At 41.4% G+C, this 17,505-nt stretch overlaps 1 protein-coding gene across 1 annotated transcript in view; it reads left to right on the forward strand.

The window, feature by feature from the left end:
* Smarcc1 (SWI/SNF related, matrix associated, actin dependent regulator of chromatin subfamily c member 1) overlaps positions 1-17,505 on the forward strand; it is a 101,551-nt gene that overhangs the window by 63,000 nt on the left and 21,046 nt on the right. Inside the window, exons 22-25 of the mRNA XM_042665919.1 lie at positions 1,060-1,115; positions 4,004-4,118; positions 6,548-6,702; positions 13,052-13,186. Coding sequence (XP_042521853.1) covers positions 1,060-1,115; positions 4,004-4,118; positions 6,548-6,702; positions 13,052-13,186 — 461 coding nt within the window. The remainder of the gene's footprint in view (positions 1-1,059; positions 1,116-4,003; positions 4,119-6,547; positions 6,703-13,051; positions 13,187-17,505) is intronic.

A 17,505-nucleotide genomic window follows, 5' to 3' on the forward strand; every position in this document is an offset into this window, starting at 1 on the left:
TGGATGCTGTTCCTGAGCTTTTCAGCTCAAGGCGCGCACTCTGCCATTTGAGCCACGGCACCACTTCCGGTTTTCTGGTGGTTAATTAGGGATAAGCGTCTCACAGACTTTCCTGCCCAGTCTGGCTTTGAACTTCTCAGCCTCCTGAGTAGCTAGGATTACAGCCAGGAGCCACTAGCACTTGGCATTTTTTTGGTGTTTAATTGGAGATAAGAAACTCAGACTTCCGGGGCTGGGAAGTTGGCTCAGTGGTAGAGCGCTTGCCTTGCATGCCAGAGGCCCTGGGTTCGATTCCTTAGCACCACATAAGCAAAAATAAAAAATAAAAAAAAAAGAAACTCAGACTTCCTTTTGTTCTTTTTCTCTCTTCCTTCCTCTCTTTTCCTTCCTTCCTCTCTTTTCCTTCCTTCCTCTCTTTTCCTTCCTTCTTCTCTTTTCCTTCCTTCCTTCCTTCCTTCCTTCCTTCCTTCCTTCTTTCCTTCCCTTCCCCCCTTCTTTCTTTTTCTCTAGGGTATAAACATATAGGAACAATAATGGTTAAGACAAATTTTTTTTAAAAAATTGCATCTTTACCATAATGAATTTGTTGAAGGAAGAGGAGACTTTGTTACTTTGCTTTAGATTACCTTAATTTTTCCAACTAGAACTCTGTTCTTATAAATCACTTTTCTCCAATCCTTTTCTCTTCTGGCATCTCATTCTCTAGACGAGTCTGAATCTTATTAATTCCTTTGGATATGGTATTCCTTTGGATATGGATAGCAGTGAGATTCACTTCAAAGTGAAAATGACAACACATCTCAAGAAACTCAAAGAATCATAAAATATAATTAAAAAAAAAAAGAAACTCAGACTTTACAGTGATCCTCAGATCTTAGTCTCTTGAGTAGCTAGGAAGTTAGACCTATTCACATCTAGCAGGTCTAGAAAATATGATTGTTTTAGGGTTTTAGAACTCTCATCAATGATACTGTGTGTAATTGTATTTCAGAAACACGTAGTGTATAGCTGGGTTTTTGCTCTTTTTCATAGTTTTTGGTTTTTTTTTCTTACTTTTAGAAGGATCTGAAGAGGAAAAAATGGAAACAGATGCTGATGGTCAACAGCCTGAGAAGGTAAAGACTGTTTAAATTGTTCCATAGCTGAAAACCACATGTGCTTTTTTTAGCAAAGTGAGTTGGAATTTTTATATATTTATTTATATAATTTTTTTATTACCTTCCAAGGGCCTAGGAGGCTATTAGTAGTTCTGTGCACCATTTTGATGTTATTATTTGAAGTATAGTTTTCACATAGTACAGTAGAGGACCTTCCCCCTAAGTCCCCGATTTAAACTTATTTTATTCTTACAAGTACCGTGCGCTAACCGATTGCACCACTGCAGCGCCACTTATTTTATTCTTAAAAGGGGAAAAATTACAAAGATTCAAGAGCCCAATTTTTAATTCATTGTGTGAATTTCAGGGTTTAGGATATTTTCCATATACTTAAGATTGATCATCATCCTGTCCTGGTTTTTTGGTTTTGTTTTGTTTTTATTCTTTTTTATTGTTGTTGTTTTGTTGGTTGTGGGTCTTGAACTCTGGGCCTGAGCTGTCCCTCAGCTCTTCAGCTCAAGGTGAGCGTTCTACCTCTTGAGCCACAGTGCCACTTCCAGTTTTCTGGTAGTTAATTGGAGATAAGAGTCTCGCAGGGAGTTTTTGCCCAGGCTGGCTTTGAACCGTGATCCTCAGATCTCAGCCTCCTAAGTAGCTAGGATGACAGGCATGAACCACCAGCGCCCGGCTTGTTATTATTCTTTTAGGCACAGTTGGCAGTAGGAATACAAAAGTTATACTTACTGTAAATACTGGATTGTAGAACTTAGTTTTCATACTGTGCCAGAAGAGAATTATAGAATATTTCAGGCTGGGAATGTGGCTTAGTGGTAGATTGCTTGCCTAACATGTATGAAGCCCTGGGTTTGATTCCTTAGTATTACATAAATAGAAAAGGCTGGAAGTGGCACTGTGGCTCAAATAGTGGAACGCTAGCCTTGAGTAAATAGAAGCTCAGCTACAGTGCCCAGGCCCTGAGTTCAAGCCCCAGGACCAGCCAAAAAAAAGAATATTAAGTATTTTGTAGGAGATTTAACTGTCAACAGGATATTTAAGAAAAAAATGAAGCTGGGTGCTGGTAGCTCACACCTGTAATACTAGCTACTCAGGAGGCTGAGATCTGAGGATCATGGTTCAGAGCCAGCCTGGACAGGAAAGTCCATGAGACTCTTATCTCCAATTAACCACCAGAAAACCGTAAGTGGTGCTGTGGCTCAAGTGGCAGAGTGCTAGTCTTAAGCTGAAGAGCTCAGGGACAGCACCCAGGCCCAGAGTTCAAGCCCCACGACTGACCGCCCCCCCCCCCCCCAAAAAAAAAAAAAAAAAAACTAGTTAAGACACCTCCATTGAAGGCCTATTTTTTTTCCCTTGGTCTAAATGCAGTCTTTGAGCTTTTGTGATCAAGGCTAATGCTCTATCTTCTTGAGCCACTGATCTACTTCCCAGCTTTTTTGTGTGTATATGATTAATTAGAGATCAAAGTCTCATGGAATTTCCTGCCCAGGCTGGCTTCAAACCACAATCCTCAGATCTCAGACTCCTGAGTAGCTAAGATTACAGGTATAAGCCACCAGTACTCAGCAGGAGGAGGCTATTTTTAAGGAGCAGATAGAACTATAAAGATTGAAGTAAGCCAGGTGTTGATGGCTCATGCCAGTAATCCTAGCTACTCAGGAAACTGAGACCTGAGGATCATGGTTCAAAACCAGCTAAGGTAGAAAGTCCGTGAGACTCTTATCTCCAATTAACCACCTGAAAACCAGAAGTGCAGCTGTGGCCCAGATCCAGGCCTTGAGTTCAGACCCCATGACCAGACCCTCCCTTTCCCCCACCCCACCCCCAAAAAAGATAAGGATAACAAATCAGAAACTCCAACTATAGATGAAGAAAGACCTTAGACCTTAATGCCACTACATGGAATGCATTTTAAGTGTTCCTGGATGTTATTGGCTAAGTCCCTGTTGATAAGAAACTAAATGGGAAGAACAGGAAAGACTGCACAACTTCTTCAAGGGAACATTCTGAGAGAGAGAGAGAGAGTGTGTGTGTGTGCGCGCGCGCGCGCGCGTGCATGTATGCAAGGTCTTGATTAAATGAGGTATTCTAAAATTTTCTATAATTTAAGAGGGTGTGCATAATAATAAAATTGAATACAATTCCTCTAGTGTTTCAGATATTATGCTTTCTGTTCTGTATTTATGATCTTATTTAATTTTTAAAACAGCTTCATCAAGTCAGAGATTGTACCGATCTCCAAGGCCAGCAGTTTCTAAATCCCTAAATTACCAGATGCTGACCTGAGAAATTGATGTTTTTAGTCACCAATACATGATCACTGTTTTTTGTTTTTGTCAGTTGTGGGGCTTGAACTCTGGGCTTGGGCACTGTCCCTGAGCTCTTCAGCTCAAGGCCAGCACTCTACCACTTGAGCCACAGCACCACTTCCAGTTTTCTCATGGTTTATTGGAGATAAGAGTCTCCCGGGCTTTCCTGCCTGGGCTGGCTTTGAACCACAATCCTCAGATCTCAGCCTCCTGAGTAGCTAGCATTACAGGTGTGAGCAACCAGCACCTAGCTCTTTTTTTTAATGTGGTACTGAGGAATGGAACCCAGGGCCTCATGCATGCTAGGCAAGCACTCTACCACTAAGCCATATTCCTAGCCAATCACACTATTCCTTAATTATGTTTCTTCCTAAAATTATCATAGTGTGATAAACTGTCATTTCTTCTGACAGCATTTCATCTTGCTTCTTGGTTGATGATGTGAAATTCACATGCTTAAAATAACTAGTAATAATTTAAGTATTAGTTTCACCTCTTTTTGTACTTGGCCCTTCTGAATCTAGTCCACTTTTAATCTAAGGTAATATCACTCCCTAATTCTTTTGTTTTGACTTCCTTCAGGCAGAAAATAAAGTGGAAAATGAAACAGATGAAGGTGAAAAAACCCAGGATGGAGAAAATGAAAAAAGTAGTGAGAAGGAACAGGATAGCGAAGTTAGTGAGGACATTAAATCAGGTAACTTGAGTGGCACCAAAAGGCACTGAAGAAATACTGATAACTTATGTAAATAGGTCTTTCTTTATTTGGGGTTTGTTTCTAAATGTTACAGAATTATGCTCTCATTTGACAGCTAGGTACTACATTTTTCTTTGTTTCTATTAATAGGTAGAGACATCATTATTCAAATTAATTCAGATCTTGTCTTGTCCCTTTCTGTTAGCTGTCCACATGAAACCTTTGGCCCTGAGGGTAATAAAGAAATATGATGGACTCAAGAATGGGAAAGCTGCTGGGCACCAGTAGCTCACACCTGTAATCTTAGCTACTTGGAAGGCTGAGATCTAAGGACTGCAGTTGGAAGCCCACTGGGCAGGAAAGTCCATGAAACTCCTATCTCCATTTAACCACTAGAAAACCAGAAGTGACACTATGGCTCCAAGTGGTAGAGCACTGGCCTTGAGGGAAAAGCTCAGAGACAATGCCCAGGCCCTGGGTTCAAGCCCCACAACCGACAAAAGAAAAAAGAACAGGAAAGCTGAAGCCATGCCTGCAGTTCCAATAGGTGTATCTATAAGTATAGGTGTGGTAAAGAAGAATCCAAGCAGCAGCTAGTGAGAGCACAGTAGCTCCCCATATATAATACATAACCTCTCTAGTCTAATTATGTCCTTGGAGTTATTTTACAAACAGGATTTGTACCCATTCATACTACAGCTGTTCATTATGTTGGCTGGTGCAAGGGTGTATGTCTGTTGAAAGTGGAATAATAGATAACAATACAATTTGGAAAATATGTGCCCTCTGTCTGTTTCCCTCCTTCCCTCCCTCTATTTCTGCTGTATTCCCCCTCCACCCCTACCTTACCCCCCAGTTTGAACTCAGGACCTTGTTGTTAGGTTCAAGCTTGTTCAGCTTGCTCCCTCATACTGTTCTTTTTTATATATATATTGTTGTTGTTGTTATTGATGTTCTCATTGGTCACAGGGCTTGAACTCAGGGCCTGGGCACTGACCTTGAACTCTTTTGCTCAAGGGTAGTATTCTACCACTTTTGAGCCACAGTGCCACTTCTGGTTCCCTGGTAGTTAATTGGAGATAAGAGTATCACACAGGGACTGAGACCCTCAGATCTCAGCCTCGTGAGTAGCTAGGATTATTGTGTGAGCCACTGGCACCCAGCTCATCTTGTTTTCTTACACATAACTCCAGTCTACTTCCCCACCCTGGTTATTTTGGAGATAGAGCCTATTCAATTTTCTGCCTAGAGTGGCTTTAAACTGCAGTCCTGGATTGCAGTCTCCTTAATACCTAGTATTATAGCTATGAGCCACTGATGAAGATACTTTTATCTGAAGATCCCTTCTCAAGATTTTCTTCCCAAAATGAGAGCGTTCACAGTTTCAGGATTGGTTGGTTTGGTTTTAGTGAGAAGGATTTAGGTTTAAGAAAATTGCTTATCCATATTAGGAGCAATTATTTGCTACCCTACTCGGGCAGTAATAATCGCAAAGGCAGCTTAGGGTGCCTTTGCTGATTTATGCTTTTTCATTGTGGAGAAAGAACAGTAATAAAGAATCACTCTGGACCTAAAGGAACTCAGCTCCGAAACAAAAAAAACAAATCAGAATCTACCTCAGGTACTCAAGGCTCATGGGCGGTATAGAAAATAGAGGAATGTTTATAGCACCAGAAGCTGAAACAGACTGCGTAGAGACACTGCACAGAGAGCTGCCCGACTCTGAAACTACAAATCATGACAAAAAGTCAAGTAATGGGTAATTTAGGCAGAGCATAATGAGGTTTCCCCCAAATGTGCAGTTCGACCAATCATGTAAATGATCAAAACAAATTCTAACGACAACACAAACCATATTAAATGATTGATGAGACAAAACAAAGAGAAGAATTAGGATACATTTGATGAGCTGTAAGGGTATTAAAAAGCAAAACAGAATGAAGATAAAAACGCTAGCAAGACAAAATCTAAAAAAAAAATCTGTAGTACCTATATTGAACTTGAGTTCAATTCCTATCAACCCATGCGTTTGTCTGTCTGCCTCTCTGCCATCCTCCACATACCTGCCATTTTATTGCCTATGTCCATCTCAGGCTTGTGCAAGTACTGTTCATCAAGTCTGATTCCCTCTGATTCTCGTTCCTAGAGCATGCTGTTAATGAATGAATAGATATGTGGGTCTAAATTGCCATGAGTTTTTCTTTAAATCCGAGGGAACAACATAGAGCTTAGAGCAATAATAAAAAGACAGCGTTCTACTTCAAGCTATATCCCCAATAGAGGCATACTTAAAAGAATGAAAATACTTGATGAAACTTTTAAAAGAAAAAATAAAATTAGCCCTAGTTTGTTGTATGGCAAAAGTAAAAGGGTAAAATGGATTATTGAGCCTGGGCTACAATGATAATAAAGCTTTCTGATATTTTCAGAAGAAAAGGAGACTGAAGAGAACAAGGAACTCTCTGATACATGTAAAGAAAGAGAAAATGATACCGGAAAGAAGAAAGTAGAACATGAAATTTCTGAAGGAAATGTTGCCACAGCCGCAGCAGCTGCTCTTGCTTCAGCTGCCACCAAAGCCAAGGTTCGCCCCTGCAGCCCTTTTTCTCCCATGCTCTCTTAAACCATGAATAGTCGTATTGTTTTTAGTTAATTGGGAACATTTAGTATAAAGATTCTAGCTCCCAATAGGAGATGACTATTTGCTTGAATGGCATTTCTAGGTTAAGAAATCCGCAAGCAGGAGAATGGTAGAATAAATCTGGTTGTGATGGGGATGGAGTTCAAGTGGTTAAAAAAAGGATAGATCGGGTCTTAATGAGTGAATTTTTTCATTCCATTCACTGTGTCATTTAGCTTTGTGAGGACTTCAAGGCAAATTTTAAGGTCTCTTTAAGGAGTCGATTGTCTTCCTGTTTTTAATTTGCCTTCAGGGCTGGTCTTGGACCATTATACCCATACTTCTTTTGTTTATGATTTTTAAGGCAAAAATCTGTTTTCTTGTATAAATACTTTGCCCTGATATTACATACTGAAAAGAAAGAGGGACCTAAAATAGCTCTTTTTCTTCTTGAATTTGCCAGCTTTTCTGGGGGTGGCTTTTTCTATTTATAACACTGTATCGACTGCATAGCATATTTAAGAAGACAAGAAAATGTTATTTTCCCTGCTTAGAGTTAATTTAGCATTTTAAAGCATTCCAACATGAATATATGAAATTTTTAGAAATCTTGTCACCTTTTATCCATGCTACCTCTGAACAAGTTTCCTTCCATTGTAGATTACCACATTTCAAGAGGCAATAGTTACTAGAACATTCCTAATCTCTTTATCTTGAGCTGTTTTTGACCCCTGGGTAAAGATGTTCTTTCAAGTGTTTAATCTGTGGAGCATGATTCATAATAGACCCATACACAAACTAACTCAAATCCCAGAACACGGTTTTGAGTGCCAACTCATCTGACCCAAGTCTAGTGGTCTGCTGAAGAGGTCTTTACAGACCACAATAATTCTCAGTCAACCCAGACCAGATACTACAGCAAAAATAATGTTTGTTTGCTATTTCAACTTTTCTTGAAGGTTAACTTAACATTCAGATAAACAGAAAGATTAAAGTCTACAGCTCAGTGAATTTCTCCCAATTTAAGCCCATCTATGTAAGCACCACCCACTTCCAAAAACATGATGTTACAGCCCTTCAGAAGCAGCCTCATTTTCCTGTGCAATCACTGTACCTCTCCCCAAGAGAGGTTACCAGCCTGTCTCCCAACATCATAAGTTAGTTTCTTTTTTTTGTTGTTCTACATAAAAAGAATCCCATAGTATAAATGGGAATCTTTCTTTTTTCTTTTTTTCCTTTTTTTTGTTATTGTTGTTGTTGTGGTGCAGGGGTTTTGTACTAAGGGCCTTGCACTTGTTAGACACACTGCCACCTATGAACAGAATCTTTTTTTCTTTCTTTTTTTCTTTTCTTTTTTTTTAAATCGGTCGTGAGGCTTGAACTCTGGGCCTGGCCACTGTCCCTCAGGTCTTCAGCTCAAGGCTAGCACTCTACCACTTGAGCCACAGCACTACTTCTGGTCTTTTGGTGGTTAATTGGAAATAAGATTCTCATGGGGATTTTCCTGCCTGGGCTGGCTTTGAACCATGATCCTCAGCTTCCAGCCTCCTCAGTAGCTAGGATTACAGGAGTGAACCCTGGGTTCCTGGCTTGAACAGAAATCTTTAGAAAACTCCTCTTAGGGGCTGGGAAGGTGGCTCAGTGGTAGAGCGCTTGCCTTGCATGCCTGAGGACCTGGGTTCAATTCCTCAGCACCACTAGCCTTGAGCTGAAAAGCTGAGGGACAACGCTCAGGCCCCACAACCGGACCCAAAAAAAAAAAAAAGAAAAGAAAAAGAAAACTCCTCTTAAAATAACGATTATTGAAAATTTACTTTTCTTCAGTTAACTGCTTTGTCTTTCTTAGCCTAAAATTTCAAACTCTTGGTAATTCAGAACTTCCTTGATGATTTGGGCCCTTACGAGATATCAAGCCTCCTTTCTTGCTTGTTCTTCCCAAACTGTTCTGTCTTTTGCAATTCTAATAAACAGAGTCCAGTCTTTTTTCTTCCTTTTTTTTCTTTAGAATTTCAGCACAATTTCCTCAGAAATCATGGTTTTTCTTCCTAATTATTTTCCTTTTTCATGCCTTTGTTCTGAGACATTATAAAAGTACATTGTATGAAAAAGAAGTGAAACTTCTTCAGAAGTTGTACAGTGTCCCTTGCATCTTGTAACTATTATTATGTCAACTTTGGGCCGAAAACAATGTGTCTGTTGCATAGCACTGACCATCTTACAACTATATGACTGGTGGTCGCATAGAAATAATTTTTGTCAACTATTAAATCTGACCTTTTGCTGTTTCATATGAAGTTGAGAAGACTGTTGAAACATAATTTTTTCTAGGTCACTGGATTTCCACTCCCTCCTCATCAAGGGCTCTCATATTTCTAGTAGTTTGTTTTTATTTTTGAGACATTGATTTTTTTCCTGTAATTTGTGAAAATAGTACAAATGCTCATGCTATATGACTTGGCTCGTGTGAGCAGTTCAGTACCACTTACAGCTGTATCTGATACATGTCACAGCACATAATCATTTTTGCACTACATAGTAATCAGGGATAAGGAACTCACCTAAATTACTGTAATTAGTATAGCTTATCCAGCCAATCCAAGTTTCCCTAACTCTCATTATGTTCTTCTGTGTCTATAAACAGCTTTATTATTAAGAGTTTGTCACCCTCTGGCATGGAGTGATAATTAGGGCCTCTAGATCTAGCTGCTGAACAGGCAAGGTGCTATGTTCTCTGCCTTCTCCCCATACTTGTCATAGAAAAGTCTCTTCAGGAACAACCCATTTGCTCATTGCCCCTCCTGCTAAGCTGTGAATTGCCACCTCAGACTGTAGCAGCAGGACACTGCTAGGTGGGTGCTCTGGGTTTCTGCCTTTCTAGGTATTTAAGCTTAGAAGGGAGAGAAAAATTGAAAACTATTGGTGGAATAAACTGGAATCCCCAGAACAAGCTCTTTTTCAGTGATAATAAGAATCAGTTCTTCCAAGACAGCAGAGATCACACTTTCTTGAGACCACAGACATTTCCCTTTGATTTATTTATAAATGACTTCATATCCATATACCCCACAATGGCAAACAGTAGTTTTATGTTCATTATCATGAACATGATAATAACATGGCCATTAGGTCTGATTAACAGGAAGATACTTTTTTTTAACCCATCAGAAATAGAATTTGTTCCTTTATGTGTGAAATTCCTTCTTGAGAAGGGAATGTTATTGCTGCTATTTGGGTCACAAGGCTTCTCCTTGTGTCACAGGTATGTGTTGGTGATTTACAGTAAACACATTGGGCATGGATATCATAACCTGGTAATACTGTGCATAGGAAGCAGAAGGCTGGCATCACTCCTTCTCCATTCATCCTCTCTACAATCCTAGCTTGTGAGGAGTAGTCTTATAAGAACTGTTTTGGAAAAGTGGAAGACTGAGGAGAGTGTTAAGACATAAGTAAACTAAACAGGACTCTACTAGTGTCTTGGATGGCTTGGAACCCCAAATAAGTGCCACATAACTCCCAGTTAAAGATCATGTCCAAATTCAAGGGGGCGTAGAGAATACCTGTGGATGGAATTCATCCCAGTTTAACCCATTACAGTCTACTCTTTGGTCACAAATCATACAACCTTTTCTCACTTGGCAGAATAACCATCTCAAGGTTACACCATCTCACTATGGTATCAGGCTAGGGGTGGAGGATGAGATCTTATCAGAATAAGATCCAGGTACCTGGAGGCTCCTTAGGGTAGGGCAGCTCTTTTTTAGTGTTGCAGTTACTAATGTTGAGATCTTTGTGTCCTGAATTACTGTCAGTGGTGGGACAGATAGAAGCCAGTTACACTCATTTAGCAAATGTATTTCAATGAGTGTTAGTTACCCCTACTGTCACTCTCCCTTTTCCTTTTCCGCCCTTCCCAAAACAATTTCAACAGGTTTCATTGTTTTCATAGTTGCAAACATTCTCTTTTGACTGTATTCAGCCTTTTTCATCTTTGTTATCCCAACCAGTCTCTACCACTCATTCCTGGTTTCTTGATCAGAGCCTAGTCATACTCCTTGAGAGAATTCTCTTTTTAAAATGCACTGTGACTGCATATGGTGGCACATGTCTAGAGTCCTAGTACCTAGGAAGCTAAGACCAACCTTAGCTACATAGGAATTTCCTGTCTTTAAAAAAACAAAAACAAAACTGGGCACTGGTGGCTCACCTATAATCCTGGCTACTCAGGAGGCTGAGATCTGAAGATCACAGTTCAAAACCAGCCCCAGCCCAGGGAGAAAAGTCTATGAGACTCTTATCTCCAATAAACAACCAGAAAACTAGAAGTGGCGCTCAAGTGGTAGAGGGCTAGCCTTGAGCTGAAGAGCTCAGGGACAGTGCCCAGACCCAGAATTCAAGTCCCACGACTAACGAAAAAAAAGGAGCTAGGCTTGCAACCCAGTCGTAGAGCACTTGGCTAGCATCCATAGAGCCTTGGATTCAATTCCTAGCACTCTTTTTTAAAAAGAAAAGAAAAGAAAAACTTAATTGAGCACCAGTGACTCATGCCTGTAATCCAAGCTCCTTGGCAGGTGAAAGCCAGAGCATCATAACTTGATGCGAACCCCCATCTCAACCAGTAACTGGGCATGGTGATGTTTACTTGCTATCCCAGCTATGCAAGTATGCAAGAGTCAGAGATCAGGAAGATTGAGGTTCTAGGCCAGTCTAGTCTCCCCTCCTTGTCCCTTTTCCTCCCACTCCCCCCCCCCCCCCCCCCCCCCAATCATAAGTCCCTAACTCCACATAAAAGGCCAGGCTTGGTGATGTGTGACTGTCCTCCCAGCTGCTGCTTTTTCACTCATAGCTGTACCTTGAATCATGCATTTGGTCACCCTGGCTTTTTGTTTATTTTTTGGGGGGAGGGGAGGTCCTGGTCTTGGCCTGGGCACTGTCCCTCAGCTCTTCAGCTCAAGGCTAGCGCTCTACCACTTGAGCCACAGCACCACTTCTGGCTTTTTCTGCTTATGTGGTGCTAAGGAATCGAACCCAGGGCCTCATGCATGCAAGGCAAGCACTCTACCACTGAGCCACCTTCCCAGCCCCTTTGTTGATTATTTTTAAGACAGTCTCATGGACTTTGCTGCCCAGGCTGACTTCAAACCATGATCCTCCAAATCTCAGCCTCCTGAGTATTCAGGATTACGTGTAAGAGCCACCAATTCCCAGCTTTCCTTTATGCCTTTGATGATGAACATTTTTTAATGTAAGTTCTTACTTTGAGATCTATGGTCCATTGACTTTCATTTTTGTAGATGGTGTGGGGTAATAGGGGATAGGGATCCAAACTCATTCTTTTGTATTTGGATATCTAGCTGCCCCAGTTCCTATTGTCCAGCTCCAATGATCAATGTCTTCTTGCTCTTGTTTAATATTTGTTCCTCTGTTGGTTTGTTTTTATTGTTTTATATTTTGTTTATATTGGAGTTTGACTTGGACCTGATACTTGCCAGGCAGACACTCTACCACTTGAGTCATACCTCTAGTTTCCTGTTTGTCTTTAACCTGTTGATGTTACCCACCCCCCACCCCCATGAATTCATTGCTTCATTCATTCTTAGGTTTTGCCTACAACTTCTGTATCTCATGGTCTATTATGGTAATTCCCTACGTCAGCTTCAACATTAACATGTGCAGGAAATAAAACTTCATTCAGTCATCACTGACATTCTGTTTGTATTAGGTGTTTCATGCCTGTCCCTAGGAAACGCAAAGGAAAGATTCTGGGAAGAGACAGGGTTATTTTGTGTGTGTGTGTGTGTTCTTTTTTTTTTAATTTTTTTATTGTGAAAATACTGTTACATGAGCAAGGTAAATGAGTACATTTCTTATCCAGCATTGTTGCCTCCTCCTTTGTTTTTCCCCTACCGTTCCATCCCTCCTACCTCCTCAACTACACCTCACCCACCCCCATCCCCACCCCCACCCCTGTGCCTAAATTTTAAAGTTCACTTTTCGACATAGTGCCTTGTACATCTCATTGTTGCAATGGGTCAATCTGTATCCCTATTTAAACAATTTTGGTTTTTTTCCCTTCCCCTCCCCAAATTATACCAACATCAAATACAGTGAAAACAGGGGTTATACAGTGGGGGGAGGGACATACAAAGCAACAAAAAAATCAATATCAAGGAAGAAAAAAAACCACTTGTGTCCCTGTCTTGGGGTTCATATCACTTATCATCTGAGCTTTTCTGCTTATCCCAGACATACACTAGTAGGGTTATTTTTTTTTCTAAGTATTTACCTAAATTATTTCCTCTTTTGCCCTTAGCACCTGGCTGCTGTGGAGGAGAGAAAGATCAAGTCCCTGGTAGCTCTCCTGGTTGAAACACAAATGAAAAAACTAGAAATCAAACTTCGACATTTTGAAGAGCTGGAAACTATCATGGACAGAGAGAAAGAAGCTGTAAGTAAGGAGAATTCCACAGGGCATTTTGATAATTCATTCTTGACCAGCTTTCAGAAGTATAAATTAGGGTAGTACTTTAATGCTGGTGTATGTACAAGTCTGTCATTTTGTCTCTGATTTCACTTGTCCTTTCCAAAGAGAATTATTAGCTAAATAGTAGAAAGTAGAAATGAATCTCATTTTAAGAGCCCATTTTTCGGGCTGGGAAGGTAGCTCAGTGGTAGAGTGCTTGCCTTGAATGCATGAGGCCCTGGGTTCAATTGCTCAGCACCACATAAGCAGAAAAAGCCAGAAGTGGCACTGTGGCTTAAGTGGTGGAGCGCTAGCACTGAGGGACAGCATCCAGGCCCAGAGTTCAGGCCCCACGACCAACCAAAAACAAAACAAAAAAGAATCTTAACAAGGAGCTGGCATAGGCAAAAGCATCCATCTTAATTTAAGGGAAGATAGTAAGCTGGCAATGAGTTTAGATTGGCACACACAACAGTCAAGAGAGCACTTTTCAGTCCTGGCTGGTTGGAGGACTTGAATGCACTGAGAGAACTGAGGTGCTTGAGCTTTACTTGAAACAGTACAGTTGGTTTTAAATACACACACACACACACACACTTTGAACTCAGTGTGAATTTGCTTCTGGACTAAGTGCTCCCTTGGTTTCTGAAGTTTATTTAGATAGGAGCAGAAATTGTGTTTATCTTCAAAAAAGAAAGGCATTTGAGGAAAGGCAAAGCTGTAAGAAACCCAGCCTGTGTTTACAAAGGTGAATGAGATAGTGACATGTGAAGGAAGCAAATACTATATGAAAATATGAAAAGTCAGCTCAGATTATCGGGAAAAGCTTTCTGGAGAATGAGAGATCTAATTGTAAAGCTGGCTCAAATCTTAAAATATGAAGAAAAAAGGAAGCCTTTTTTTTTCCCCCTCATAGGGTTTAAACTCAGGGCTTGGGTGCTGTCTTTCAGCTTTTGCATTCAAGTCTAGTGCTCTTCCACTTTGAACCACTGCTTCACTTCTGGTTTGGGAGTAGTTCATTGGAGATAGTCTCATGGACTTTCCTGCCTGGGGTTGGCTGTGAACCATGATCCTCAGATCTCTGCCTCCTGAGTAGCTAGGATTACAGACATGAGCCACCTGTACCCAGCAAAAGAAACCTTTGAAGAGATGAAAGGTTAAGTCATTTGTGCATAAACATGTTGGTGTATGTTTCATGTACTTATGTACTAGGGATACAGTGTTTAATAAAACCTTGCAAAGTGCTAGTGGTTCACACATGTGATCCTAGCTGTTCAGGGGGCTGAGATCCGAAGATTGAGTTATCAAGCTAGCCTGGGCAGGAAAGCCCATGAGACTCTATCTCAAATTAACCAGCAAAAAGCCAGAAGTGGAGGTGTGGCCAAAGAGTGGTCGAACATCAGTTATGAGCAAGAATATGGGCCAAGTTCAAACCCCAGTATCAGTAACAGTGAATAAATAATAAAGCCTAGCAAAATTCTGTGCCTTGGTGGAGCTTAAGTAGCTAGAAATGGTGGAAGACTTAAATTATGAAATGTCCTCTGTGTTAGATGTACATGCTTTGTTGTATACAGTCACATGTTGAAGGCTGTGTCAGAGATTAGGGTTTGCAGGTTTAAGTGGTATCCTCATAGTCTTTATGAAGGAACACAGTTGGTAGCCAGGCTCCGGTGGCTGATGCCTGTAATCCTAACTACTCAGGAGGCTGAGATCTGAGGATCACAGTTCAAACCAGCCCAGGCAGGAAACTCCATGAGACTCTTATCTCCAATAAACCACTAGAAAACCGGAAGTGGCGCTCTGGCTCGAGTGGTAGAGTGCTCGCCTTGAGCTGAAGAGCGCAGGGACAACGCCCAAGCCCAGAGTTCAAGCCCCACGACCGACAAAAAGAAAGAAACAGTTGATGACCAAGAAATAGTATGCAGAGAGCTGACATGGGAGCATAACTACCAGGTTAAGGCACTAGGAAGTAGTTGGATGGGTTGGCCTCAGGGCCTTTTGTTCTTGCCTTTTCCATCATGTCTGGAACTCTACCACATACGCCATGTTTCCAGCCCGGCTTTTTGCTAGTTAATTGGGTATGAAGTCTTAATGGGCATTATTACCTGGGCTGGCTTCCAACTGTGATCCCCTGGCTCTCAGTCTCCTGAATAACTAGAAAGATAGGTGTGAGCCACCAGCACCTATCCATACATAACATTCTTGTAATTAAAAAACAAGTCCTATAAACTTCCAAGTTAGGTTCTACAAACACTTTTCCTTTTATTATCTGCTACCTCCATTTCTCAGACCATGAGTGAAGCCTACAATTAGAAATGAGCAGTGTGTAAATTACTCATGTAAGTAAAGTGTCAGTGAACCTGTTGGTTTTCTTCCTGATTCCCACGGGGCCTCTAGGGAGGCAAGCCACATAAAGCTGCTCTGAAGCCTCCCCTCCCCACCCTGCAGCATTCAAATGCCATCTTCCTCTTCCCGAGACCCTGAACTGAGTATGTATGGTGCAGCCACATCCAAGCGGAACCTACAACAGAGCACTCTTCAGCAGAAGACACTGAAGGCAGACACAGCTGCAAGTGCAGCTGAACCACACAAAGCTCTTCTCCTATCTTTGATTTGCATAAAGTAGGGAGGAGGGGTGAGAAAAAGAAAAAGGTGGGTGAGGGCCACAAAAATCAATCCACACTGCCAAAGCCTGAAATACCAGCTAAGACTCCATTAAAGCCTCACAACTAAAGTTAATAATCACACCTCGCTTTGCAATGTTTCATGTCAGCGATGGAGACATTCACTGAGGAAAAATCAAGCCGGAAAGAGACATACCCGGTTCCTTATCACACCTTAAGGAGAAAAAGAATAAACGCAACTGCGTTTTGCTACTTCCATATGTGCTTCTGGTGGCAGAAACCCAAAGCCTGGAGCATGTCAGGCCACTGTCCTTTTGGAAACATGTTTGCTTCGAGAGGCCATGTACTTCTGCACTTCAGAAGGCAACTCACTTCCTGGGATATAGCTTTCTTCACTTCAAACTAAGTATCTATAATGTAATGTACATGTCTAACAATAAATTGTATGAAAGGAAGTATGAACACAATTACAGACCGATCTTTCTAAATTTTAAGGAAAAACCATGTATATCTTCCATTCCAGGCCTCAGCTGACATTAATCTACCCTATTCAATTCTATCCCTAGCCTATTTTTTACCCTCCTATTTACCCTTCCTATTTCACTTTAAATCATTTTGTGCTGAATATCAAACTCAGCGCTTATGCAGGGTAAGAATGAGTTCTACCACTGAGTTATACCCTGGCCCCAATCTCCAATTCATTCATTCTTCCTTCCTTCCTTCCTTTCTCCCTCCCTTTCTCCCTCCCCCTCTTCCTCTCCTTCTCCCTCCCTCCCTCTCTCTCTTTCCCTCCCTCCCCCCCTCTTTCTTTCTCTCTTTCTTTCTTTCGCCAGTCCTGGGGCCTGAACTCAAGGCCCAGGCTCTGTCCCTAAGACTCTGTGCTCAAGGCTAGCACTACCACTTGAGGCACAGTACCACATCCCGTTTCTCTGCATATTTGGTAGCGAGAAATCAAACCCAGGGTTTCATGCATGCTAGGCAAGTATGTACTCTAAAATTAAGCCACATTCCCATCTCCCCCAATACTTCAATTAAAGTGAAATGCCACTGGATGGCTTACAGGGACTGAGTTTAGTCTCAAACTACTCCAAACAGCACAAAAATGAGAAACAATGCTTTAATGACAGTCTTTTTTGTTGTTGTTGTTGTTGGTCATGGGGCCTGAACTCTGGGCTCGAGCGCTGTCCCTCAGCTCTACAGCTCAAGGCTAGTGCTCTACTACCATTTGAGCCACAGTGCCACTTCCAGCCTTTTCTGCTTATGTGGTGCTAAAGAATCAAAACCAGGGCCTCATGCATACAAGGCAGGCACTCTACCACTGAGCCACCTTTCCAGCCCTGATGACAGTCTATTTATATACATACATAATAGTCTAAGGACAGTTTTCCAGATGTCAAATCACTGGGTCAATCCCTTTAAAGTATGCTATTACTTCCAAATTTTACTAAACTCCCTAGGTCACGTTCTCTCTGATTGCCACAAAAGTCAAGGTGGCTTTCAACTGAACCCAACAAAAATAAAGTTTCCAGAATGAAAGATTTCTCCTTTGCATGATGAGGCCAGGATATGTTACAAGCCCTGCAGCCTCTGCTCCAGAGCAAAGATGAACTTCCTGGAGCCCCATAGGAGCCTGCTGTCTGAGCATGCTGTCACCTCAGGGGACCTGCTTGTCCTGTATTC

The sequence above is a fragment of the Dipodomys spectabilis genome, unplaced genomic scaffold (genome assembly GCF_019054845.1).
Source record: "Dipodomys spectabilis isolate Male_0828 unplaced genomic scaffold, ASM1905484v1 ptg000360l, whole genome shotgun sequence".
In the NCBI taxonomy this organism is placed as follows: domain Eukaryota; kingdom Metazoa; phylum Chordata; class Mammalia; order Rodentia; family Heteromyidae; genus Dipodomys; species Dipodomys spectabilis.